The sequence below is a fragment of the Microcaecilia unicolor genome, chromosome 11 (assembly GCF_901765095.1).
Source record: "Microcaecilia unicolor chromosome 11, aMicUni1.1, whole genome shotgun sequence".
Classification (NCBI taxonomy): Eukaryota; Metazoa; Chordata; class Amphibia; order Gymnophiona; family Siphonopidae; genus Microcaecilia; species Microcaecilia unicolor.
The window spans coordinates 19,205,239-19,232,719 of NC_044041.1; the positions used below are offsets into that span (position 1 = coordinate 19,205,239).

The 27,481-nt window shown below is 42.3% G+C and overlaps 1 protein-coding gene across 1 annotated transcript in view; it reads left to right on the plus strand.

Annotated features, from left to right (window-relative positions):
- PITPNB (phosphatidylinositol transfer protein beta) overlaps positions 1–27,280 on the plus strand; it is a 101,800-nt gene extending 74,520 nt beyond the window's left edge. Inside the window, exons 8-12 of the mRNA XM_030217744.1 lie at positions 2,902–2,979; positions 6,022–6,132; positions 15,395–15,517; positions 20,391–20,476; positions 24,864–27,280. Of these exons, the coding sequence (XP_030073604.1) occupies positions 2,902–2,979; positions 6,022–6,132; positions 15,395–15,517; positions 20,391–20,438 (360 nt within the window). The 3' untranslated portion in view covers positions 20,439–20,476; positions 24,864–27,280. The remainder of the gene's footprint in view (positions 1–2,901; positions 2,980–6,021; positions 6,133–15,394; positions 15,518–20,390; positions 20,477–24,863) is intronic.
- Positions 27,281–27,481: the final 201 nt, after the last annotated feature.

Genomic DNA, 27,481 nt, shown 5'->3' on the forward strand with positions numbered 1-27,481 from the left:
TGGCATAGGAAGGGCAGGGCGGTCCGCCCCGGGTGCATGCTGCTGGGGGAGGGTGCAGAGAGCAGCTGAGCGCCTATCGGCTCCGCTGGTTCCTTGCTCCCTCTTCCCCGGAACGGCTGCTCTCTGCACCCTCCAGCAACCAAGAATGCACGGGGGGGGGGGGGGGGGGTCATGCTGCACCTTGGGGGGACAGGCGCCGCTGCACCCCGGGGGGGGGGGGGGGGGGTGCCCAGCGGCGATCTGCCCTGGGTGGCAGCCAACCTAGGATCGCCACTGGGTCAGTGTGCTAGTCAGGATATCCACAATGAATATGCATGAACTTGGTTTACATACACTGCCTCGATTTTATGCAGATCTCTCTCATGCATATTCAGTGTGGATATCTTGAAAACCTGACTGGCAAGGGGTACTCTAGGACTGACTTGGGGAAACACTGGTCCAGCATGCCAGGCAAGTCAAATTTGAACCCCATTGTTTTTTTTTTTCCAGTGGCCTGCTGGTTGTTTCTTGAGATTTACCGTGTATATATTTAAATCCTGCTCTTCGCTGTTTTGTCTTGACACGTGAGGGATTGTCTAATTTTGGTGTGTCGGCACTGATTTACTTCACCATTTTTGTACGTTTAGTGCATTTATTTTCTCACATATGTTATTTTGTTCGTTTTCCCATCTCTACTTTCATATTGCTACATCTTTGAAGTGATACTTCTCCGTTAAGTTAATTAGCACTTTGTATTTTGGTTTATGCTTTACTATCTGAGTTTAGCTTTATTCACATTTTTTTTTTTACCCCCTCTTTACCTTCCTGTTTTTAAGGTTGTATGTATTTGATCTGCTCTTGCGGTCCACTTAACATCATATATTGAATAGATAATGACTAATAATTCCTCTTTTATATGTACAGATAATTTTCATTTCCGTTGTGAGGAGTATTTGTTTTCTACAGAACATATTTGTGATAAATGCCAGGTATATCTCAAAATGTTAGTACTAGAAAATATTTAGTTTTTATTAGCATATTTTATTAGCCATGTGGAGAATATAAATATTTTCTAATATGTGTCGTGATTGGTGATCTAGGAATATATGTGTCATTTTTATGTCTATAATTGTATTTATTTAAATGTTTGGTTTGTATAGTATAAGTTCACTTAAGTATGTTTTTCACTTTCGTTTCTCTGTTTAGTTTGTTTTTATGATTTTTATATTTCATTATTTTCTAACATACTTTTTAATACATATGGTATATATTTTTTAACATAATACTGCATTTTAATTATCCTTTGTGGGAGTGTTTGGTAGCAGTTATGAAGATTGTGTTACTTTATTACTTGAATTATACAATAATGTGTGTTTGTCATTTATTTTTACAATATTGTTTTGGCATTGTATATCTTTGGTGTCTTTAGAATCCTGATGCAAGCACTTAAGCCAAAACAAGGCCCGTGTCAAGTCAAGTGAAGATTCGTAATAAAGGCCTTATTGTCTTTTTACTGTCTCCACTGTTTTGTTCCTTTTGAATTTGTGTTTTGTTTTTACAACTGATTGTCCAGGAGACATGTACATGCTATGGGAGCTGCTTGCCCATAATATGTGATTAGGTGGAGGTTTTGTGCTTTGGAATAGTTCTCAGAACAGAGGTTGTGTTGACATCTGTAAATTTTGGTAATGTGAGCCGAGTTTGAACAAGAAATATTCTTGCTACTGAGAACACCAATGTGTTTCACTTTTTTTTTTTTTTTAACTCATCTGCTTTCTTACTCATTAAAGTGGGCTTCGAATAGTACGTGATTTACATCTCCTGTTACGTTGGAAAATCTAATGTGTCCTCAATTTAATAATTTTATTCAAAGAGTGCAATTTTGATATTTTTGAAATCATGAATAAACTAAGACCAAAGAATGAAAAAGCAGTTATGGTACCTTAGTAACACATATTCCTCAGGACAAAACTATTCAGGGGAAGTGTAGCAGATTGAATGTGAATCTTTAGTCTGCTTCATTTACCTAAAGATAGGTCTACAGATAATTTTTGGATTTACAGTCGTCTTTTCCAAATAATAATCAAGGTGGCTTAAAAGATTAATAGAATTTAGGTATGTGTCTTCCCTACCCTAAGGAGTTTACAGGTTGTTTGGTTCTCAATTCATTGCTCTAACCCAGGGATGGGTAATCTCTGTCCTTGAGGGCTGCACCCCCAGTTTGGGTTTTCAGGATTTCCCCAATGAATATGTATGTTCTGCCTCCATTATATACAGATAGAACTCATGCATATTCATTGGGGAAATCCTGAAAACAGGCCAGCAAGCTTATAAAGTAGTGTAGTGTCTTGTGTATTTTTCACTAGTGCATTAAGTGAGAAGCACACAAGTTGTGTGGTCTGTAGCTTAAAGCAGTGCTACTCAACCCAGCCAGTGGGGTTTTCTAAATACCATAATGAATATGCATGAGAGATGCATATGAAGGAAGTAGTTCATGCAAATTTCTCTCATACATATTTATTGTGGGTATTCTGAAAACCTGACCATCTTGATGTGCCTCAAGGACTGGGTTGAGAAGTCCCGGCTTATAGGATACCCGTGACCCTTACTGAATACTTGTGACAGGATGGATTATAGAAATAGACACATCGGCAGACGATATTACCATATTTGTATTATCAGTTCTCACCTTACAAAAACTTGTGTTAACTGTAATGTTCTGTTTGTGGTTATATATTAGTTATGGTGTGTTTATGTTGTAATATGAGTGAAGCTAGTGTGGGACTTTAGAGGAAGGGGGGATAACTGAGTATTGCATTCCTTGTATTGTAGTTTTTGTATTGAATCTTGCTCCAAACCTTTTGGTGAGAATAATAATTATTGAATCATAATCCCCTGTCTTGCTTTCTTATTACTTTATAGGACTATAAAGCAGAGGAGGACCCAGCACTATTTAAGTCGGCCAAAACCAACAGAGGACCTTTGGGTCCTAACTGGAAGGTATTGCAAATGATTCTTTTTGTTTGTGATTAAAACATAAATAAATCGTATGTTCTTATGAGAGTTGTGGAGGTTGGAACTTGTATCTGTCCTAATATTTTCTGATAAGGTAATGGAGTTAATTTAGCACAGTGTGACATCCTGCCCTCGGGAGCCAGCAGGCCTTGAGCATGTGCAGACGCTTAAGGCCGCTGTACCGGCTCAGATCGCAGTTACCTCAGTGTCGTCGTCCAGACGGTTACCGTTAAGGAGAAGTGCCGGTCACCATGGGGGGGGGGGGGGGGGGGGGGGGGGGAGAAGTGGGAAGGACAGAAATTTGTGCCAACTTGATTATAAGCCAATTTTTGGGTGCTCTCTTTTCGAGGGGGGAGGGGGAATCTTGGCTTATAGTTGAGTATATATGGTATCTAGAGTACCTAGATAAAACCTACTAGAAAATAGCTTTCCTTTCTTTTGTATATTACCAGAAGCTTCATGGAAGTAGAAATAAGCTGGAGCTTGCAAAGGAGTATTTGTTTTGTACTGCCTGCTCTAATCAGTCTTGCCAATTCGTAGTGCCCAGTGGTGCAGTTGTTTCTGTTAGAGCTGGACTTTGCTTTATAGACCAGCCAGGGCCATGTGTTCTCCATTTTCTGTATTTTGTTGTAATTTACTTTTCATTTAACCTGATGTCCCAGGAAATAAATTTAGTTCCATACAGTCACTATAAGGACAGTTCTGTAAACTGGGTACTAATATTCACATGCTCATTGCGAGCATAAATGTTTAGAATACTAGCATATTCGCACACAGGTGAAAACTGACACCATCTGTGGCATCTAAGCACCAATTTGTAAATATGCAGCTATCTTGCACAGCGCATATTTGGAAGGGAGGGGCGTACACGTGGGCAGGGCTACCACTTACCTGCGTAACTTAGAGTATTGTAAGTCGGTGTGTCACACTCATGACTCAAAAAAGATATAGTGGAATTAGAAAATGTGCAGAGAAGGGCGACGAAAATGATGACGGGGATGGGACAACTTTCCTATGAGGAAAGGCTAAAGCGTCTGTGGCTCTTCAGCTTGGAGAAAAGACGGCTGAGGGGAAATATGATAGAGGTCTATAAAATAATGAGTGGCGTGGAACGGGTAGATGTGAAGCGTCTGTTTATGCTTTCCAAAAATACTGAGACTAGGGGGCGTGCGATGAAGCTACAAAGTAGTAAATTTAAAACGAATCAGAGAAAAGTTTTCTTCACTCAACGTTTAATTCAACTCTGGAATTTGTTGCCAGAAAATGTGGTAAAGGTGGTTAGCTTAGCAGAGTTTAAAAAAGGTTTGGATGGCTTCCTAAAGGAAAAGTCCGCAGACCATTATTAAATTGGACTTGGGGAAAATCCACTATTTCTGGGATAAGCAGAATAAAATGTCGTGTACTTTTTTGGGGATTCTGCCAGCTATTTGTGACCTGGATTGGCCACTGTTGGAAACAGGATGCTGTGCTTGATGGACCTTTGGTGTGTCCCAGTATGGTTGTACTTATGATGGGCGGCTACGGCAGCTGCACATTTATCAGTGGACTGCTTTAAAATATTCATACTCCCTGTTCTCCCCATTGGGTTTACTTTGGAGCCATATTTATATTCTGTAATAACCAGATGTCCGATTTAGAATGTGCATTAGATACTAAGATGTGGGCCGCATCTCAAAAAAATATAGTGGAATTAGAAAAGGTACAGAGAAGGGAGATGAAAATGATAAAGAGGATGGGACGATTTCCCTATGAGGAACAGCTGAAGCGGTTAGCGCTCTTTAGCTTGGAGAAAAGAAGGCTGAGGGAGATATGATAGAGGTCTGTAAAATAAGGAGTGGAGTAGAATGGGTAGACGTGAGTCGATTGTTTACGCTTTCCAAAAATACTAAGACTAGGGGGCACGCAATGAAATTACAAAGTAGTAAATTTGAAACGAATCGGAGAAAATGTTTCTTCACTCAACGTGTAATTAAACTCTGGAATTCGTTGCTAGAGAATGTAGTAAAAGCAGTTAGCTTAGTGGGATTTAAAAAAGGTTAGGATATCTTCTTAAAGGAAAAGCCCATAGACCATTATTAAATGGACGGGGAAAATACACTGCTGATTTCTAGGATAAGCAGCATAAAATGTATTGTACTGTTTTGGGAACCTTCCAGGTACTTGTGACCTGGATTGGCCACTGTTGGAAACAGCATGCTGAGCTTTGGACTTTCAGTCTGTCCCAGTATGGTATATACTTAACTTTCCTGCCTGTGGGGCTGTGTGTTCAACATGCCTGCTGTAAGTTATGCACATTCCTGCCACATTTAGGCGGCCACGCTTGTGCCAGCTCTATGCCTACATGCAGATTGTATAACTGCAGAAATAGCTCAACCAATAAGTTATTTCCTTTATTTTCCCCCCTCATAAAGCATATAGGGACACCTTTATCCCTGTTTTGTCTTTCCTTTCCATTCTTTCAATTTAGTAACTGTTGCCTACCTGTGAGCAATTTCTAGGCAAGAATAAGGGAAACATTTTTTTTTTTTGTTCTACATTTATCTTCAGTGTGTATTGAGTAGAAGCAGCAGCTTTTTTTCCTCAGAGTAGGAGACGACTAAACTAGGATTCCATATTCTTCAGCTGGGGCATGAGCTTCTTAAGTCGTCTTATTTATAGCGATGCAAACAGATGGTTCTCGTGTCTAGTTTTCAGGAGGCCCAAAACCATTTAAATAAACTTGCAACTACATTTATGCCAATATGAGTAATTGTTACAGCTATCCTGAAAGATTGACCTGATTTGCGCACCCATGGGAGAAAGCTCTCATCTCCCTGTATGTGCACAGAAACGACAATATTGCAAGTTGGAATTCAGATCGTACGGCAGTTTTTGCATATGCGTCTACTCGCACTTTGACTCTGGTCCTTACCGGGCTAAGAACTTGTACAATGTTGGGCATGATGTTTTGACCCTGGCGGAAGTGAGAGAATTAAACACTCTTGTTTTACAATTAAATTACTGTTTTTAACCTGTCTTTACGCACAGAAAGAGCTAGCAAACAACCAGGACTGCCCTCGAATGTGTGCTTATAAGCTGGTGACCATCAAATTTAGATGGTGGGGGCTACAGAACAAAGTAGAAAGTTTTATCCAGAAGGTAAGCCTCCCTGCTATATTGTTTTTACTTATTTAAAATATATTTGCATGTTTATCAAGAGCAACATTTGAATATTTTCCTAAATTATATTTATTTTATTTATTAGGATTTATTTACTGCCTTTTTGAAGGAATTCACTCAAGGCGGTGTACAGTAAGAATAGATCAAACATGAGCAATAGGCAACTACAGCAGTAAAAATATTCAAACAACAATACAAAGAATGGTATGGTATACTACTTACAATGTCAACACAATACGTAATTAATAGAGCATTATAATTGATAGCGAAGGGTAAAGCAAAGATGTAACATATAGATAGGTAAGACAATAGAAAGTAAGGTGATTGATTTGAAGAAAGTTGCACGTGAGGTCAGAGAGATGGTTAAATATTATCTTAGCTAGGGTAGGAATGGATAAACATGTCCTGCTGCAGTATGTGCAGCCCGTGTCACTCCTTGTGTGTGTGAGTGAGACTAACGAGTTAGTTACTTCTTCCATTAAAGGCCTGGTTGAAGATCCAAGCTTTCACCTGTTTCCTGAAGTACAATAGTCTTCTGTTAAGCGCAGCCGTTCAGGCAGTGCATTCCAGGGTGTGGGTGCTACTCCGGAGAAGGCTCGCTTGCCTGTGTCCTGAATTTGAGGTTGTTTACTCTTGTTTTACTACATTTGCTTAAATAGTAACTAGCTATGAAAGTTATAAATTCTCGGGGCTGGGTTAATATATGGTAAACTAGGTATGTGCCTAGTGCCCAAAAGTGTAGCGAGGCCCTGTCAGATGTCCTTAGGAGGCTAGGATTGCCAGCTGTCTGGCTTTTGTTCAGGAGTCCACAGATTTGTAAATTAATACTCAAAAGCCAGAAGGATGACCAAAATGTTGGGATATTTTTCATAGTTAACCCCCCCCCCCCCCTATAGCTCATCAGTCCCCCTCCCCTTTTCCAGTGCAGAGGCTGTGGTGGGATGCAGCCAGTGGGAAGGCTGCTTTAGTCACAGGAAGGAGGTAAGTTGCAAGTGCCATGGGAGAAACCACAACTGGGCCTTAGAGAGCCAGTGAGTATTAAAACTTTTTACCTCGTAGCTATTGTGCACCAGGAGGATTTAAGTGGGTGATTTTTTTCAGTCTTTTTCATCTCACAGCACACTTAACAAGGTTCAAAAATTGTCAAGACACACCAGTTTTTTAAGATTGAATGAGAAAGAAAGATCCTATCTCCCTTACCTCAGGAAGTCTCTTACTCTAGACTGTTACCTGGTTGGGGGGAGGGGGACAGAAAATTCTTGTCAAAATTCAAACAAACGGTAACGGAATTCAAACATGCGTGGGATAAGCATAAAGGAATCCTGTGCCGAAGGAATGGATCCTCAGGAGCTTAGTCAAGATCGGGAGGCGGGGCTGGTGGTTGGGAGGCGGGGATAGGGCTGGGCAGACTTATACGGTCTGTGCCAGAGCCGGTGGTGGGAAGCGGGACTGGTGGTTGGGAGGCGGAGATAGTGCTGGACAGACTTGTACGGTCTGTGCCAGAGGTGGGGCTGGTGTTTGGGAGGCGGGGATAGTGCTGGACAGACTTGTACGGTCTGTGCCAGAGCCGGTGGTTGGGAGGCAGGGCTGGTGGTGGGGAGGTGAGGGTAGTGCTGGACAGACTTATACGGTCTGTGCCAGAGGTGGGGCTGGTGGTTGGGAGGCGGGGATAGTGCTGGACAGACTTGTACGGTCTGTGCCGGGGTTGGGAGGCGGGGCTGGTGGTTGGGAGGTGGGGATGGTGCTGGGCAGACTTGTGCGGTCTGTGCCGGAGCCGGCAGGTGGGTGGGAGGCGGGGATAGTGCTGGGTAGACTTATACGGTCTGTGCCAGAGCTGGTGGTGGGAAGCGGGACTGGTGGTTGGGAGGCAGGGATAGTGCTGGACAGACTTGTACAGTCTGTGCCAGAGCCGGTGGTTTGGAGGCAGGGCTGGTGGTGGGGAGGCGGGGGGTAGTGCGGGGCAGACTTATACGGTCTGTGCCTGTGCCAGAACCGATGGTTGGGAGGTGGGGCTGGTGGTTGGGAGGCGGGGGGTGGTGCGGGGCAGACTTATACGGTCTGTGCCCTGAAGAGCACAGGTACAAATCAAATCAAAGTAGGGTATACACAAAAAGCAACAAATATGAGTTTATCTTGTTGGGCAGACTGGATGGACTGTGCAGGTCTTTTTCTGCCATCATCTACTATGTTACTATCCTGGGATGGAAGAAAGTGTGAAGGGTCTGCTGCTGCTGCTGCAAACTGTGAACCATAGCAGGTAGCAAATGATGAGTGATAGAGCTGATTAGCAGGGGAGGGGCAATGACTGCAGAAGCAACACTGCAGAAGCAACACTGCACCAGAAAAGCTTGTGTGTGTGGGTGTTTGAAATGTGACGGTGCTTGTCTATGCATGCGTGTGTGTGTATGCACGTGTATAAAGATCAGGGTGCATGGTTGTATATATGCTTCTCTGTTTGTGTGGGTCCATCTCATAAATAGTGCTTCTCATTGAATATTTGGGCTAGAGTGGAGAAGTCTACTGGTACTAGTGTGTGTTTATGTTTTCAGGCCAGGTAATATACTCTGCTACCTGGGCAGATTCTTTTGAAATCTGTCCTAAAACTGTCTCCACTCTGTATATCCTTTCAGAAGTTCCAAAGAAATTTTTTCTTTGCTTCTTCCATTTTGTGAAGCCATTTTTTTTTTTTTTTTTTTTTTTTTTTTTAACACATTAAAACGTTGTAAATGTATACCTCAGACACATCGCCCATAAATATCGTTCTTTGGGGCAGTCTACCCTTGGCATCTCAGGTTTGTACCTGAAGCAGTGGAGATTGAAAATGACTTGCCTAATTTCCTTGGTTCACAGCCTGCTGTTTCACAGCTGCTGTGATACCCTGTTCTAAAAGGGAAACTTCCGAACGTCTTCACCTATTCTGTGTGCTACTTGGTACTCCTTTGAAGCCAGTGCTACTGGTCTCATAACGCACCAGGATAGTAGTATCATGAATCTAGGACTGGCCTAAAATCTCCATCCTGGGTAACTTTGGCAGCTCTCCAAGCACTAGCCATTAAGTCACTCCATTCGAAGCACGTACTTGCCCAGTTCCCATTCTCACTCACAAATTATTACTGTTGTCATACTCGCAGCTTTTCCCTGTTACTTCAGAGAGGTGAAATGTGGGAGAAGATCATGAGTGAAGATTGTGGGAGTGGGGCAAAGGGGAAATGAATGTGACTCTCGGGGGAGATGGCTGAAAAAAGAAGTGAATGGTGAGGTCCTGCTTTGGGGTGGGGGGGAGGGGGACAACAAACGTATATCTGCCTGGGACCCACTATTCTGTTAATCTGGCCCTAATCATTTTCTATGTAGCTAGAAGAGGTACCGTAGCAGTCGGCGCAATATTGGTGACAGTGGATCAGGGAGGGGTGCTGCTAGTTAGCTGGGGGAAGAGGCGGGTTACCTGCATTTGCATTGCAGATAAGAAGTTGCCACAGTTGTCGGGGAGAAGGTGGATTCCTGGTCCCCCACCAAATTCTGAACTGGTGGGAATTTCTGTGCAAATTGGTATTTAGAATTCCCCCTCCCCCACCCGTATTTTATAGTTATTTTGTAGGAGATGTGAAAGCAAACTGTCATAATAATTTTAGTAAGCCCTAAAGTTTTGTAATAGAAAGCGAGATTGGGCGTTTTAATTTTATTTGATGAGCATGTTTGATTTGTCATGCCATAAAATAAATGGGGCAGTAGTACATATTAAGGGTTGTTGGTTTGTTTTTTTTAATTGAGATGAGTTCTCTAATTCTGACAATCTGTTCCTGACACCCAGCCAGTCAGAAAGCTCCTTGTGTTGATGCAAGGAACCTCAAATCTACTATAACAGCGTTTGCATTCTGTGCTGTTTAAAATGCTATCAAAAACAAATCCAGGCTAAAAGCCCACCTTTTTGAGGCTGCTTTTAACTCTTATCCACCTAGTCAGTTGTTCTAATCATTCCCACAAATGTAAATTCCCTAATCCCTTATTTGTCCTGTTTGTTTTGAATTGATTGTAAGCTCTTTCAAAGAGGTCTTCTCTTTGACATGTTTGTGTAACGTGCTGCATGTCTCTAGTATTCCTGTAGAAATCAGTAGTAGTAGCATAAATCAGAGAATTGAGTGATTTACGCAACACATTTTAGAAACCTTAGGGCTACTGTGAAAACATTTTCCAGCAAGGGAAAAATTATGAGTGCTAGGAGGTTATATTGCCTGAAGGTTGAAAGTATTATTGTCTCTTGGAGGTCATAATGGTTGTCCGTGGTACCTGTTGATGTCTAGTGGGGTTTTTGTTTTATTTAACCTTGACTGGACTCTGTTGCAGGGCCTGCCTTGACAGCTAACCAAATAGAAAGGAAACCTGCAGATTTGTTACCTGACAGAGGGGGTCCTTTTACTAAGGTGCACTGAAAAATGGCCTGCGGTAGTGTAGGTGCACGTTTTGGCTGATCGCAGAGTCATTTTTCAGCGCACCTGTAAAAAAAATGACCTTTTGGGGGGGGGGGGGGGGGGCCGAAAATGGATGTGCGGCAAAATGAAAATTGGCGCGCGTCCATTTTGAGTCTGAGGCCTTACCGCCAGCCATTGACTTAGCGGTAAGGTCTCGCGCGTTAACTGGGCAGTAATGGTCAACATGCTTTCAAATGCCGATTACCGCCCGCTGAAAGAAGCGATGTGAGTTGAAGGCGGCTCCACTTTGAGTTTTTTGTTTGGCTTTAACCCAAGTCCCTGATGAAAGATTTCTTGAAACCCGCGGTGCCGGGCGTCTCCAGAGGAAGCCGGCCAATCGGTCTCATTTGTGACTAAATGAGTGTGAAGTCAGTCGTCAATGATGTTTTTCAGATAGGTTTTGCGTTTTTTTTTATTTTAGTTAATTGTGTAGCAGCGCTAAGCACATTAATTATAGCACTTTTGAAAAAATGTGAGAGTAGCACGATGAAAGAGGTGCTATGCCACTAGGCAATAAAACAGTATTGCCTAAAAAATAGTGGTTATTGCTGAGGGTACTCTTAAAAATTAAATAATTAAAAATTCTAAAAAAGTACAAAAGGAAAACCCTTGAGAGAACATTTTGAAAACAGAGACACAATTTTGAGCTCATTGTTTGGGGTTTATAGTATTGATAGATGTGTTTTACTAGCAGCAAATAGTCTTGTTGTACGATTACCGCCCGCGTGCTAGAAAATAAAAATACTTTCCGGCGTGCGTAGTGGATGCGCGTAAAAATGAAAATGCCTTCCGGGCCACGCGGTAGCCGGACAATAACTCGGAATTGACGCGTGTTGTGCGCACATAGGTGCTTATGCGGCTTACTGAAAGGGCCCCTAATGCTGGGACCTGTAGCAGTCAGGTGATCCCATTAAAGAAGGGGGGGCGCCAAACTTTGTAGCATAGGTTTAGAACAATCTATATGGCTTACAATTTTGAGTCTGGAAATTATAAGCGTCCTAAGTCAGAAAACTAGTTTATAGACTCGGTGTTCTGAGGGTAGCGGAAGGAGAATAGGGGAAGGGGGCAAGGAGGTAACGGAGCAAAACCAAATGTGAGCTAGTACATTGATCAAGTATTTTATATTGCATTCATTGTTGGTTTAAAACTCTGCTGCGCGCCTCATTTTCCGACAGAGTCGCTATCTCTCCTCAAGTCACTTCACTGGCGCTCTATCTGTTTCCATATTCAATTCAAACTTCTCTTACTGACCTATAAGTGCATTCACTCTACCGCTCCCCAGGACCTCCCTACTCTTGTCTCTCCTTATGCCTCCCCTCGGGTACTCCGTTCTGTGGATAAATCTCTCTTGTCTGTCCCCTGCTCCTCTACTGCTAATTCCAGACTCCGTTCCTTTTATCTCGCTGCACCTCACGCCTGGAATAGACTTCCCGAGCCTGTACTTCTAGCCCCGTCTTTGGCCGTTTTCAAATCCAGGCTAAAAGCCCACCTCTTTAACGCTGCTTTTGACTCCTAACCACTACTCACTTGCCCTGTACCCTTTTATCTCCACCTCTTTAATTCCCTTACCTCTTAGTTGTTCTGTCTGTTTGCCTGTCCTATTTAGATTGTGAGCTCTTTGAGCAGGGACTGTCTTTTCATGTATGGTGTACAGCGCTGTGTATGCCTTGTAGCGCTATAGAAGTGATAAGTAGTAGATTAATCATGGATTGATAATGAGTGTGACCATTGGGTAGACTGGATGGACCATTCGGGGCTTTATCTGCTGTCATCTACTATGTTACTATGTTGTTTTTCTGCTGAATTAGCTAAACAAGCCAGGTACATTTTTGATGTGTATTCACCTAAATTATAATGAACAGAATCCATAAAACAAGAATGGACTCAGGAAAGTAGTAAATAAGGGGGAGCAAGACAGAATGTGAAGTGTTAAAAATGAAATGGTCAAAACAGAATAGGAATTTATGTTCTGAAGCAGGACACACCCTGTGTCTTCGTTTATATCTTCTTGACTAATTTGCATTATTGAAACAAAGATGATCTTGTCAGTAGGTCATTCCATGCCAAGTGGTCTAAAATTAAAAAAAAAGTTCCCACCATCATGTTCTCCAATTTTATTCAAGTTTTATCTGTTGCGCGAGTCAGGTGTTAAACGAAGTTTCCCAAAATTTGAGGTCTCTAAATGCAATAGTTGCAGATGTATACCCCCTTTTCTGAAAGGTGGTCAGTCCATGAACGCGCGGCATTTACCAAAATGCCATTTTTGGGGTCTAATAAAATCCAAACACATTTATAAGAATGGCTAAAAAAATTCAAATCCTGTACAGTTTTTAATGCTAATTCCGATAAAATACATTTTAACATTATGGATGCAAAATCCAGTCAAACAAGTTGGCTCAAAGTGTGCATCAAAATTGGTCGCAACTGATCGGAACATATTTGGACCAATATTCAGACCGCAACAACTTCCATGCAAAGATATGGAGTTGAAATTTTGAATAAGCATTATGCTTGTGCTGGACATAATACTGCCAGATTTGCAGCTAACCAGCATCTATAATTGCCCTGCAGGATCTCTTCAAAGATGGCACTGTCAGCGCAAATGGTAAAATGTACCAAAGTTCAAAGCCAATTATTAAAAAAGAGTCTGTCTGAATCAGCTTGTGAACAGTATCATCTGAAAGAGAAAATTGTGCTCTACAACACTGATAAGTTTTTGTTTTTTAGCCATTCTTATAAATTTGTTTGGATTTTATTAGACCCCAAAAATGGCATTTTGGTAAATGTTGCACGCTCATGGATTGACAACCTTTCAGAAAAGGGGGTCTACATCTGCAACTATTGCAGTTAGAGACCTCAAATTTTTGGAAACTTCGTTTAACACCTGACTCGCGCAACAGATAAAATTGGAACAAAATTGGAGGCATGATGGTGGGAAGGTTTATACCACTTGGCATGGAATAACCCCGGTCTAACTGGAGCCGACTTTGGTGATTGGAGGTTGTACTGCTGCTAAGAAAATAGAGTATCCCTGCATGGTTTAGTTAGAGCAGAGCATTTAGTTTCCAGGGCTGAAGTTGCTGTACATCGTGGTGGTGAACTGGGGCATCTCGGCTTTACGCTGTGGATAGAGCTACAAACGCGAGGAGTACTTTCTCCCATTCATTTGAAGCATCCATCTTAAGCCCAAATTTGGTTCTCTTAGACTGACCTTATTGTGCGTTTAGAATCCCTTGTGCAAAAGCTGTTGCACTGGAGGGCTGATGCACCGCCGTCATTCCACTGAGAGGAAATCTGATTTCCAGGTTCATTCGTTTTCTGTGGATTAGACTAGTTTGCTGGAAATTGGCAACCTGCGGAAGACTTTCTGAAAGAGCCTGGCCAACTTGTCACCGTTGGGTCCTGATTTTACAATGTTCTCTTCGGGAGAGCATTTGAAGTATTGATGTATTTAGCCTTGTCCATTCCTATTTCTTGGGGAACATTAGTGTAAAACAGTGTTTTCTTTTTTGTTCTGTTTATTATACTTGTATTTTGTATTTGTAACTTTTCACAAGACAGAGTGACATAGAAACATAGTATAGTAACATAGTAAATGACGGCAGATCAAGACCTGTATGGTCCAGAAGAATTGTTTGCACTCAGCTGGTTCAAGAGTCACTCATTTAAGTGCATAACATTTCAAGATACACAAAACCTCAAAAACTTTGTAGAAATATTTTATAGCCAGTAAGTCATCACTTTATTCTCCTTAGAATTGACTCTAGCCAGAAAAATATTTGCTATTCATGAGAGCTTTTTAGTTGCTTAGAATGGAATCTTTATCTGCTGCCTTGTAAAATATAGTTTGAGAAATATTAGCAGAATGCTTTCAGACAACATGAATATAATTTGTTGACCAAAATGATTATGCATTTGGATTCATTCTTTAATGTTATTTTCTTAAGACTAAAGATCACGAGAGCACCTTGTATCATAGAATTAGATCATAGGTCAGAAAAAAAACTCTACTTACCATATAGTGTAGTAAAATTCTTAATTCTCAGAGTAAAATACATATGTCCACCCCCAGTAATGAAAAAAGAATTCCTGTGAATGGACATATGTATTTTGCTCTGTTTGAGAGTTAAGAATTTTTCTTCATACATATAGTAAGTGGAGGTTTGTTGGGTTTTTTTCTGACCTATGGTGGCATTGTGGGTTTAAGCCTTTGTATATATTACAGGCTTGAATTTTTTTCTGAGGTCTTTTTTTTCTCCACTTTTTTAGTGTTGAAATTTGTTTCCCTTTCAGTGTTGAGCCGTATGTTAAGATCTTGTATGTTTTTATTTTAAATGTTTAATCATATCAAGATAAGAATCTCCCAAAACAGTAGCACCAAAAATTTACATTTGTGAACTTAAGAACCACAGAATGTGACTTGACTTAAATAAATATTGCTTTAAAATTCAATATATGAGTAGCTTTTCACAGGTCTAGTGCTACAGAGGTACTTTACACTTCAAACTGTTGGCTTGCAATCCTCCTCTGTAACTTTTGAGTATTTGCAGAAGCATAATAGTGCCTTTTTTTTAACCTCTCGATTTCACTTGATAAACCCAACGTTCAGTAAAGTTCAAAGTGTATATTCTGCAAAAACTGCTTTCAATTTAGAGTGTAGTTCTAACATCAAGCAGTTGTTTAGCATTTAAATGCACAGAGTAAAATCATAATTGTGGCATGGGTTTTTGTATTCTGTTGTAATCAAACCTTGTCTTTTTTTTTTTTTTAAGCAAGAAAAACGAATATTCACAAACTTCCATCGCCAACTCTTCTGCTGGATTGACCAATGGGTTGAACTAACCATGGAGGACATTAGAAGAATGGAGGAAGAAACACAAAAAGAACTAGATGCAGTAAGCATTGCATACCCAAGTAGTCTAAACGGGTTGTTTTATGAGTACTTAGGAACCTGCAACATCAGTTTTATTCATGACCAAATTTTAGAGAGGTTCCAGGGGGAAATTGGTGAAAAGAGAGAGAGAGAGAGAGAGCACGATTATAAGGTTACATGTGAGTTCTTTTCACCAGTTTTTGCCAGGTGGTGTTTGTACACAGCGCTTTCCAATGGATTCCTGCTGCTAGTTCTGCCGTGCTTTGAAAAAAAACCTTTCAGCTCCGTGTTCAGCCACCGCGGTCAGTGTGTTATAAAATGGCAGCCTTGGTGGTCAAAAAAATATCTGGATATCCACCAGCATGGCCGGTGCTAAATATCCAGATAATGCAGACAGTGCTGGAATTTTTCCGGATAGTGTCTATAGGCAAAAAAAGGCTGAACGTGACCAGTGTTGGATAAGTTCCCGGGACTGGCCGTACTCCACCTCTGGCACTCTCCAGATAGTGCTGAGGTGGCCCCTTAAGGGGTCCTTTTACTAAGGTGCACCGAAAAGTGGCGTAGATGCGTACGTTGGACGCGCGCAGGTCCGTTTCTCAGCGCACCTGCAAAAACCTTTTTTTTTTTTTTTACAGCCGAAAATGGACGTGCGGCAAAATAAAAATTGGCTCGCGTCCATTTTGGGCCTGAGACCTTACCGCCACCCAGCGCACGTACAATGCTGGTTAGCGCCACGTGCCAGAAATGTTCCGGGGCGCGTAGTGGGCGGGCATGGAAAATGAAATTACTGCCCGGGCCACGCGGTAGCCGTGCAGTTGTTCAAAATTGACACGTGTACACACCAACGTGGCTTAGTAAAGGGCTCTTAAGGGTATTAGAGGCACTGTCTTGGTTGGCAGCACTTATCTAGAGAGCAGGTTTGGTTGGCAGCACTTACCGTATTTTTCGGACTATAAGACGCACTTTTTTCCCCCAAAATTTGGGAGGAAAATGGGGGGTGCGTCTTATAGTCTGAAGGTAGCGAGTTTTGGATCGCCCTCCCCTACTTACGTGACGCGATGTTCCCTGGTGGTCTAGTGACGTCGGGGCAGGAAAGAGCCCCCTCTTTCCTGCCCAGCGCGCTGCTCTCCATGCTCCTGACTGCTTCCTGACGGTCTCGGCGAGATTCAAAATGGCCGCAGAGATTCTCGGCTCTTTCCTGCCCCGACGTCACTAGACCACCAGGGAACATCGCGTCACGTAAGTAGGGGAGGGCGATCCAAAACTCGGACAAGACGCGCACCGGAGCACCTAGGTTTTAGAGGAGGGAAATAGGAAAAAAAATTTTTCCTATTTCCCTCCTCTAAAACCTAGGTGCGTCTTATGGTCCGGTGCGTCTTATAGTCCGAAAAATACGGTATCTAGAGAGCAGGTGTTTCTATTTGGATATTGCCCTGTTTATGATTTAATCAATTATGCCCAGACCTTACAACATGACAGCAAACACTTGGGCCTTTTCCCTAGGCTTAAAACAGATAAATGCTGATTCTTTTTTGGGTTCCTAGTAATTTAAGAGTGTTTCTTCAAAGACCGACCCATTCAGCTTTATTCTACTAACATTTTATTCCCCTAAACAAAATAAGGGGCCCTTTGAGTAAGCTTGTTGCTTAAAAAAAAAAAAAAAAAGACTTGGCATATCCTGCAAGACTTTCCCATGCGCAGCCATCAAAAAAGGGCTTGTTCCATTTGCATATTCGGCCATGCGCTATTGGGAGCATTAGTGTGCAGTCATTGAAAAAAATTAGTGCAGGAGCACGTACCACTACCTGTTTAGGACATCCTAAGGGCTCTTGCGTTACGAACGCACTAAGCAGTTAGCACGGTGGTGATACCAGCACGCTAGCTGATTAGTGCATCCACATCCAGTCTCTGTCCCTGACACCCCTGCTCCCCCTCCCCTCCCCCCCAAAAATATACTGTGTGCATAGTGCATGCAGGTGTTAAAAGCTAGCACGGAACGCTCTAGTGCTTCCCATGTTAGGCCATTTTTACTGCGTTGGTTGCGCATCAGTGCCTAACGCAACTCGGTAAAAGGGCCCCTGATGATGTATTTCAGTAGCGTTCAGTTGATACTAGTGAGGGCTTTTGTTTTGTTTTTATGGCTATGCAAAATGGTTATCTTTGCAACGTTTGATAATGTTAATGAAATTGACAAATCTAAATTTGGTAGTGTTTTTGGCCTCTGTTACCAATCTAGTGCTAAAAATAAAATTGGTGAAATTTCTTACTGGTAAAGCAAGTATGGAAAGAATAGGGTTACCATATGTCCGGATTTACCCGGACATGTCCTCTTTTTGAGGACATGTCCGGGCAGCCGGGCGGGTTTTGCCAATCTGCCCGTTTGTCCGGATTTCTGGACAAACGGGCAGATTGCTAGCCTCCCCTCCCCTCCCCTTACTACTGCCCTGATGGTCTAGTGACCTCTTCCGCCTTTGGGGCAGGAAAGAGCCCCCCTCTATCCTGCCCGGAGCGCTGCCCTGCATGCATCCTTCCTGCTACTGGTCTCGGCGCCGATTCAAAGTGGGCGCCGAGAGTTGAAGTGACTTCGCAAGACTTCAACTCTCAGCGGCCATTTTGAATCGGCATGCATAAATAAAGAGGTCACTAGTCCACCAGGGCAGTAGTAAGGTAAGGGGAGGGGGGTGATGGGCAGGGGGAGTGACGAGGTGTGTGACGGGGGGAGGGGAAAATGTGACAGGGGTGGAGCGAGGGTGTAAAGGGGGTGGGGCATGCGTCCTCCTTTTTGGGGGACAAAATATTGTAACCCTAGGAAAGAAAAATAAAAAGAGAACTCATTGGAAAGAGAATTTGGATTCTAAGTAATACTTAGACAGGTAGCTTTGTATTTAAAACCGTGGATTTATTTACGGCTTGTATTAAAAGCAATCAAATGTAAGTATGCAGTTTGAACACATTAAATGGAAGCATAACATGCAAAGAGGCTAAAGAACCAACTGCCTGCAGCTAACCAAGTGCATTGCCTGTAAGTTCAAGACTTGGAGTGTAGTTTCAGTATTATGAAATGGCTAATGGAAGAGAGAGAATTCTTCATACTTACCTGAACATTTACTAAATACTACAAATATGAATGCAAGTTTCAAGCTGGATTAGGCTTCTAGTTCTAAAGTTGAGCCCATCCATCATAGGAGAGAACCAGGATCCTCAGGAGCTTAGTCGAGAGCGGGAGGCAGGGCTGGTGGTTGGGAGGCGGGGATAGTGCTGGGCAGACTTATACGGTCTGTGCCAGAGCCGGTGGTGGGAAGCGGGACTGGTGGTTGGGAGGCAGGGATAGTGCTGGACAGACTTGTACGGTCTGTGCCAGAGCTGGTGGTTGGGAGGCACGGCTGGTGGTTGGGAGGTGAGGATAGTGCTGGGCAGGCTTATACGGTCTGTGCAGAGCTGGTGGTGGGAAGCGGGACTGGTGGTTGGGAGGCAGGGATAGTGCTGGACAGACTTGTACGGTCTGTGCCAGAGCCGGTGGTGGGAAGCGGGACTGGTGGTTGGGAGGCAGGGATGGTGCTGGGCAGACTTATACGGTCTGTGCCAGAGCCGGTGGTTGGGAGGTGGGGATAGTGCTGGGCAGACTTATACGGTCTGTGCCCTGAAAAGCACAGGTACAAATCAAAGTAGGGTATACACATAATTACTACTTTTTGTGTTTATCTTGTTGGGCAGACTGGATGGACCGTGCAGGTCTTTTTCTGCCGTCATCTACTATGTTACTATGTTCTCTTGTTCAGATTCCTTCTGTTTCTAAATAAAAAGAAGCTCAAGGCATCTCATTTGTGTAATACTCAGTCACTTTCAGTTCTATATTATGAAATGTATAGTCTCCTTTTGTTGAGAGCTAAAGCCATTCCATAATACTGAGATTTTTTTTTTTAATTACTAGCAGTCTGTCTAATGAAAGCATTTTTTTTTTCAGCATAAAGATGATCGTTTTATGTATGCACCTCAATAGTTTAATAAAAATAACATGGTTCTTTTTTCATATGTTCCCTGTTGTGTTAGTGTTCGGCTGTTACATTCATCACAAAATTTGAAAATGTTACTGAACTTAAAAAAAAAAAAAAGAAGTTTGCAGACCATCTTTATGTTGAAAGATAATCTTTTGGATTGCTGTCCAGAAATGGACTTGGCAGAATGTAGTTTTTGTTTATCATGAACTAACCTTCTTAATTTTTGTTCATTTTTTAACATAATACAGCTGGCTTTAGTTACCTGCAAATAAGAGTGATAGGAGAAACTGGGGAGCAGCCTTTTACCCCTGCAAAAAAATATGTAATACTCCTTTTAATGTGCACCCAGGTTTTTGATGACCATCGGTGTGTATTCAATGCTGTTTCCAGGTTACTGATTTGAAACGTTCCTTCTAAATCATTGCAAACCATGACTTTGCCTTTATTGCAGTGCATGGAGTACAGAATTGGTGCCTTCTCACTCTAGATAGTGAAAGACCCCTTTCTCTTCCCTTAAAAACTGATCTAATTCCAGGGTCATCTAGACTCGATTCCTCCTAATTGATATTGTGGCGGAGTACATAATTTTGTGTTTGGTTAAAGAGCAAAACTCCAGAATTTTAATAGCCCACAATTAATCTGGGGGTTTTCACATATGTGAAAAGCAAAACTCCTTTAACATTGTGGAGGAAATGAAAATATAATCAGCGGATAACTGTACTTTAGATCCCTGCGGAATGGGGAGAGGAGTTCTTTAAAATAAACCCCCTAAGACTATGTGTGGGTGTGGGTTTGGACAGGTAAAAAAATGCTTTGCAGGCCAGTAAGCTGCTTTTTCATACTAACCCCATTTTCAGTATTTTTAAACAGTAGCTTACAGTTTTATTTTACGTTTAGATACGTAAGAAGGGTACTGTTCGAGGCACATCGGCAGCTGACGACTAAGAGAACCCGCTGTAGGTACAGGGACAGTATGGAACTGTGTAAGTGACTAGTTGGGCAAAAGAGGAAAATCTTAATCCAGGTGATGGGTATATAATTCCTTGATCTATGTTTATAGAAAAGATAAACTTCTACAGTCTACTTTCATTCTTCAATCTGGGGGAGGGGGGTGTTTTACTGAAACAGTAGTTGGCATTGCATTCCCATGCTGTTTGTGTAATGTCCGATAATGGTATGAATTTTCATCTATTGTGCCTCACAAGAAAAACAATGAGGAATCTTCATATGGGGAGCCAGTCTTCCATGTTGTGTTTGGGGATGGTCATGCGTGCATGTGTATTACAGCACACCATGAAGACCCCCTACCGTTACCTGCGGTGATTAAGTCATTTCTGTCTTCCTCTAGGCTGTTTAGTGGTGTTAATTCTAAAACAGATGAATGTGACACACAGTTATGTATGTTTAAATACCTGATTTATGTTACGTAGCTTCTTCCCACTATCCTAGAACTTGTGGGATAGTTGTATCTCAATCAACCAACAGATGGAGAAGGAGAACTGAAAAGTGAGCTGAGACATACCTCTGTTGGCATCCAGTCCAGCTCCTACTACCTCCAGCAGATGGATGGACAAACTTTTCAGCCTCAGGTTCTGAGGGTTTTTTTTTTTCTTCTGGTCCAGTTGGTCAGCTCGTCCCAAGTTGAGCTTTATGGGTGACTTGAATCTGCAGAGTCATATCTGGAGATCTTCAGATCCCTGTCTGTGGTGCCCTGGAAATATACTTCTTCCCTCCCTTCACCTCTCCCCTGTTTCCTGTGGAGCTCTCCTTTTCCAGCCCAACAACCTTAAAAAAAAAGAAAGAAAGGAAATAGGTTTAATGGAGAGTGTGGGCAGAGTTTCACTCCTAATTCTGGGGAAACTGTGGAGACTGAGCTTGGGGAGGAGCAGCCAGCAGTGGTAAGTCAGACTAAAGTTTGACTCAGAACTGCTTGGAGGCCAGCAAGTTCTGCTTGGTGCAGGGATGGGATCCTAACTCACCGCTGAAGGCTGCGTTGTACCATTCAGGGTGAATGCCGACTCCCGCGGAGGAGGCTTCATTGATGTTTTGGTCGAATGGGGACGAGGCCTCTGGGCAGGGGATCTTCAGAGGAGCTAGTACCAAAGGTATTTTCAGTGTGTATGTGGAGGGGGGAGGGAGTGGGGAACGGCTACTTTCACAGCTGCATATTATGTGAAAGGTTGGGTCAGCTGTTCTATTGGACTGCTGGTAGTATGGCTGCATTTAATGACAGATTGACTTGATAAACTTAGCCGTGCTAGCTGTTACAGCCAGCCACTCAGTTACCAAGCACCTGTCACGCTCACGAACTGCCCCTATCCAGATTAAGCCAGCTAGTGTGGGATTTTTACCAAGTTTCAAGTTTATTAAAGACTTGATGTACTGCCTTGGAGGGACCTATTAAGGTGGTTTACAACAGTCAAATTACTAGAGATCAGGAAAAGGAACTACAATAAAAAATAGGAAAGAAGAGAAGAAAGAGAAGGCCAGGAAGGCATAACAGGGAAGCATTAAATCAACACGGCTAGGCTCCTGAATCTTGTCCAGATGAGGAAGCATAGGACGAGTGAGGACCCATAGGCTCTAAGGAGTAATAAGATGTGGACTTAAACCAAGCCAGGGATTGCTCATGGTGGAGATCAGCTGGGATAGAATTCCACAGGGTCCATGACTGATTAATGCTTATTAGGGATGATAGTAAGGCAAATAGTGTGATGGGATGAAACTTGGAGTAAGTTCTGCTTTGAGGAATGCGAGTCTCTCGAGGGACAGTAAGGTAGCAACAATTGGGACAGGTAAGGAGGATGACCCAAATGGTAAATTTGGTGAACCAAGAGAAGTATCTTATAGGTAATACAGAGAGATGCTGGAAATTGGTCTGAACGCAGCAAGGGAGTGATATGATCAAAGCACCTGTGAGGAGGCGAACTGCATAAGTTGGAGACAGTGAAGGTCCTTATGCCTGGCACCTTCTTGTAAGAAGGGCATTACAGTAGTCGGGATGTGAAATTACTGATGAATGAATGAGTGCACAAAGCAGAGTTGGAGAATATCTGGCAAATTGAATAAAGGGGAGATTTTTCAGAGGATGGACTCAAAATGGACTGTACAGAAATTATTTCTGAGGTACAATGGGAGGCCAGTTCCCCAGCTTGAGTTGGGAGATGCTGAGTAGCCAGAGTGGCAGGGATGGATGGAGAGCAAGATGTGGTAAACCCTCACAGAATTGGGGGTGCATACTGTTAAGTACTGAAACTTACTATACCACTGAGGTGGAAAATATATCCATCTGTCAGCCATGTCTCAGTCAAACAGAGAATATCGAGAGAATATAGGCCAAGGGTTTTTAACCAAGCAGTGCTTACTGTGAGGGGAACGAGCATTAAGTAACTCTAATCTTAAGTCAAGGCAATCAAGTCTGCTAACAGGATGAAGCTGCAGAAACAGTGACAGAGACAAGTTGCCTTACCTGGGGCCAGTGGCCCCAGTGGATCAGGCAAGGCTTGGAGTAAATTGCAAGGAGCTTTAGGATGAAAGGCAATGTACCAAGACGCTACAAGGGTATGGTGAGCATTGCATACCAATGACTTAACTATCGCACATGAAGGAGTGCACCAAGAAGTATGTCCTGCTCCTTGTGTGTGCTCCTTAGGTGCGTGCACACAATACAGGCTGGTTCACATCCCAAAGTGTACTAACGTCACTTCTTGGTGGGGGAGTGGGCGGGGTCAGAGTCACCATGTTCATGGCCCAACACAAGCCAGGCTAGCTGGTTTTAACACATAGCCGCGGTTAGCACTGGCCTTTGCTGATGTCTCCCACGCAGTAAAACCCACCCCAGCTGTTTAACGCAGCTTAGGAAAAGGGCCTCTATAATTAAATACATCAGTTGTCTCCTTAATCTGTTAGTTGTATATAAAGTGGGAGCAAGATAATGGAACGGCCAGCACACACAGCGGTAGGCAGAGGAAAGGAGTGAGGCTATCATGACCATAAACCCTAGGATCACTATCTGTATTATTCATTTGTGTAAAAAAAAAAAAACCCAAAACCAGTTGGTATTTAAGCCCAAAGGAGTTTGTCCCCTATGCTGTCTATATGGATATAAATAACTTTTCCCTATATATGGAATTAACCAAGCTGAGTAGTCCCTGTACTATCTCTATATATAAAAGGCAACTCCAACGTTCTATGAAGCCTCCAACCGGAACTTTGAAGCGGTCGAGATATCCGGTTTGCCCAAGAGTGTGTGCCCCGCCCTCGCGTCACAACGTGATGACGACGAGGGCGGAGCAAACACTCCATGAAACGCCATCTCCCCCTGCCCCTCGCTGGCCATTTTTCACATGCACACCGCATCGCGGAGCGCCAACGACAGCAGCGGACAGGTCCCTGGAGGGGGGGTTGGGGTACAGCTGGATCCCTGGCCATGGGTGGCTGCAGGGGGGGCCGGGGGATGGAGCGACAGCAGCGGACAGGTGCCTGCCTGCAGGGGGGTTGGGGTACAGCTGCATCCCTGGCCATGGGTGGCTTCAGGGGGGGGCCGAGGGATGGAGCGCCAGCGACAGCAGCGGACAGGTGCCTGCCTGGAGGGGGGTTGGGGGACAGCTGGGTCCCTGGCCATGGGTTCCTGCAGGGGGGGGCCGGGGAACAGGACGGTCGCTGGACACAAAAACCTTGCTAGCGCCCTTTTCATCTCTCAAAGAAACGGGCCTTTTTTGCTAGTATAAGTCATAAATGCAATAACTAGAAGCCGTCTTTAAAAATGTAGCTTTCACATACTTCAAATGTTTTGGGCATAAAGCAATATCTTGAGGGTTCATGCCAGCACAGAACTGGGGAATACACCAGCCTGTCCCACAGACAAGAATGGAAGTAGACATAAAAATTGAATCTGTGCTATCATCAATTCTTTACAAATAACTTCTAGAACAGAGATTAGGAATTTTATTTTGATGGTATACCACGTGGAATGAATCTGATTCGTCTCTTAAAGCTGAACACAGAAATTGGACATGTATTTTATGAACTTGAAAAATTATGAACTTTGCATTTCTACATGCTTTTACTGATCCTATTCCAAAATAATTCCGTAGGTCTCAGGAATTTTGAAAATTTTAAATTCTTCACCAATTATACAAAACAAACCTGAGATGCAAATTTGTGGACACGCGTCCGCCATTCTGTGTTCAGCCAGTGACATGGTTGTGCTCTTCCGAGCTGTCTCAAGTCTGCTTCAAAGAAAATTTATCACTAAAGTGCATACTAAATATTCTCCCTAGTTAATTTGCTCAAGTTAAATGTCTGGAAAATATAAAACCTATAATGATTACTAGTATTTTGTTGTTGTTTTTTTTTTTCCTTCTACAGCTCCGTAAAGAAGGTCAAGTTAGAGGGACTAGTGCTGCTGATGATGAATGAAGACAGACCAGACCAAAATCGCATGCAGCATTGATTTCTCGCATACACCTGTGCGTCTGTCTTTGTGTGTGTGTGTGTGTGTATATAGATAGATATATATATATCCAAATCATATACTATGTATACGGTATGTATATACACACATTCATACATCACACATTTATTCTGATAGATCAACAGTACTGTACCTGACCTCAAGGAGTTATGCTATCACTGTAAATACCTTTAAATAATGTTCAGAACTAATACACAGGATTCCCATTAAAGGAAAATTAATTGTAGCTGAATACTAACTGGTCTATTTAATGTATGACAAGTTTTTGGACCAATTTGTTTTATTTCATTCTTATCATATGACAGTTTACTGCAGTCAGTCACGTTTTACACATAATGTCCTGATGGGATGTACATTATTTCCTCTGTAATTCTGAACACCAAAATTATGAATGTTTGTGTCTCAGGGGAGCAGTGTATTTATGGCCCTGTCTCTAGCCTTCTTAAAGACAAATGCTTTTACATTTAAATGCCTGTTTTATTGTGTTTTTGCATGTTCATTTTTTTTTTTTGGGAGGAGGGGGAGGAGAGCAGGGTGCCGCGGAAGGGATGTTACTGTATTCAAAAGAAAACCATCCCAGAACCAAAAAGCAGTGGGATGGTGACTTCTGATCCCTTTGAACAGTGTTTTAGGGATCCCTTTATTCCTGCTGGTTCTGAATTACATCGGTATAGGTTGGTCATAAAAGTTATCCCTGAGACCCATCTGTAGGGTGAGCCATAGCTTACCCAGAGAACACTGCCTCCGTCCGTGAGACAACATGTACCCGAGAGACTTCATCTAGTGTCCTTCCATTAATAAATCATCTTTTCTGGAAATAGATGATCTGTTGGGCTACTTCTCAGTTTTCCTGATAATGTGCCCAGTTGACATCTTGAGATCAGTGTGTTTACATGTTCAGTTCTTGAGTTGCGAAAAATGTGTACTTAGCTTTCCCAACTAACATTATTTGGCAGTGGATGGTGATATCAACTTGAAGGAAAACGTAGCTCGAACCTTGCATTATATTTTTACAGTATAGTAACATAAAAATAGGAACTTTTAACAAGTTCATTGATCATCTAAGTGCTGAAAGTCATAAAACAAATAGACTTAAGAAAATATGAGGTCTTATATTTGCAGACAGCAAACTGACATTTTATTACCCCTTTAATACTTCAGAGTTGTAGTGGAATTTTTGATATAAAAATGCTGAGTAATTAAATGCTAATAAGACAGGAATTGTTGGTATACTTATTAGACATATTGAAGAGCATAAAGCGTGGCAGTAGAGTTGAGTTGGAAGCCTAGTGCATCCCTCGAGTGAAATTTTGGGTTTCTGATCTACTTTCAGAGCCTGCAATTTGCAATCTATGCAACAGGTTTAATTTTTACACCTAACACAGAGACATGTAATTATTGACTTTGAGCTTTTTTTTTTCATGTTGAAAATACTTTTGCGTTCATTACTTTCAGATAAGTTTTTTAAAAACTTAGGTCAGACACTCATGTTCCTGTGCTGTTTTTTTAGGTGTAGACACATACAGCCATTTAAGGGAAGATGGCAGTACAGTACAATACAGACGTTCTGTAAAGCAGTAACCCACAGAATTTTTGAAATTAAGCGCATATAATAGCTATGGAAGAGAGCTTGTTAGATTCAGAAATAAATATTTTAGAAATAGTTTTTATGAATCATGTATGCAGAACTTTCATTTAAGTGTAGAAAATTGTATAGCACCAACACCAGTTAAGCCCTAGGCTTGTGAATGTCCTCACTTTACTTTCCCAGGCCTGATCAATGTGTGCGTAAGTGTGTATACATACACACCTACACACTCTGGTTCTACACAGTAGTAATAAAAGTGTACCAACAGCCTCTCTGCTGGCTCCACCTACATCTGTCTTCGAGAACTAGTTGACAGGCATCACTGGGTGAATGCATTTTGAGAGAGATATTTTAGGTAGTTACTGTACGCGATATTGCATTGCATTGACCTTTCACCCCACTGCCCTCTTCCCAGTATAAGAAGCCGTTTTTGCTTGTTCCGACTGTACTCAAAATCCATACATAGGGGTCTGTTTACTAAGCCGTGCGGCACTGCCGACACAACTCATTCAGAATGAATGGGCTGTGTTGGCGCTAGCGACTTAGTAAACCCCAGGGATGGTGTTTAACTCTTCACATGAGTTTTGCTAAAATATAGTCCTAGTAATGCTCTGAAAATTCCTCCTGTGCAAGCACTACTGCTGATGTTTCTTGTGACAATAAAGATTTTAATAGGGTTTTTTTTGGTCTACTTGTGGAAATTCAGAGGAATCTAGAATAAGTTAAAAAAAAAAAAAAAAGTTTTGCCATTATAGCCTTTGTGCAACATATGACAACCTAAGACACTGAAATGAAATTTAAATAATAAATTTGATCAGAGCTTTTTCCATTTCTGGTCTTGGAGTCAGTTTTGTTAGACAATGGCTTATGTTAATGATTTGGAAATCTGCATGCATTCAAAATGATTTTAGTTTTCAGCAATAG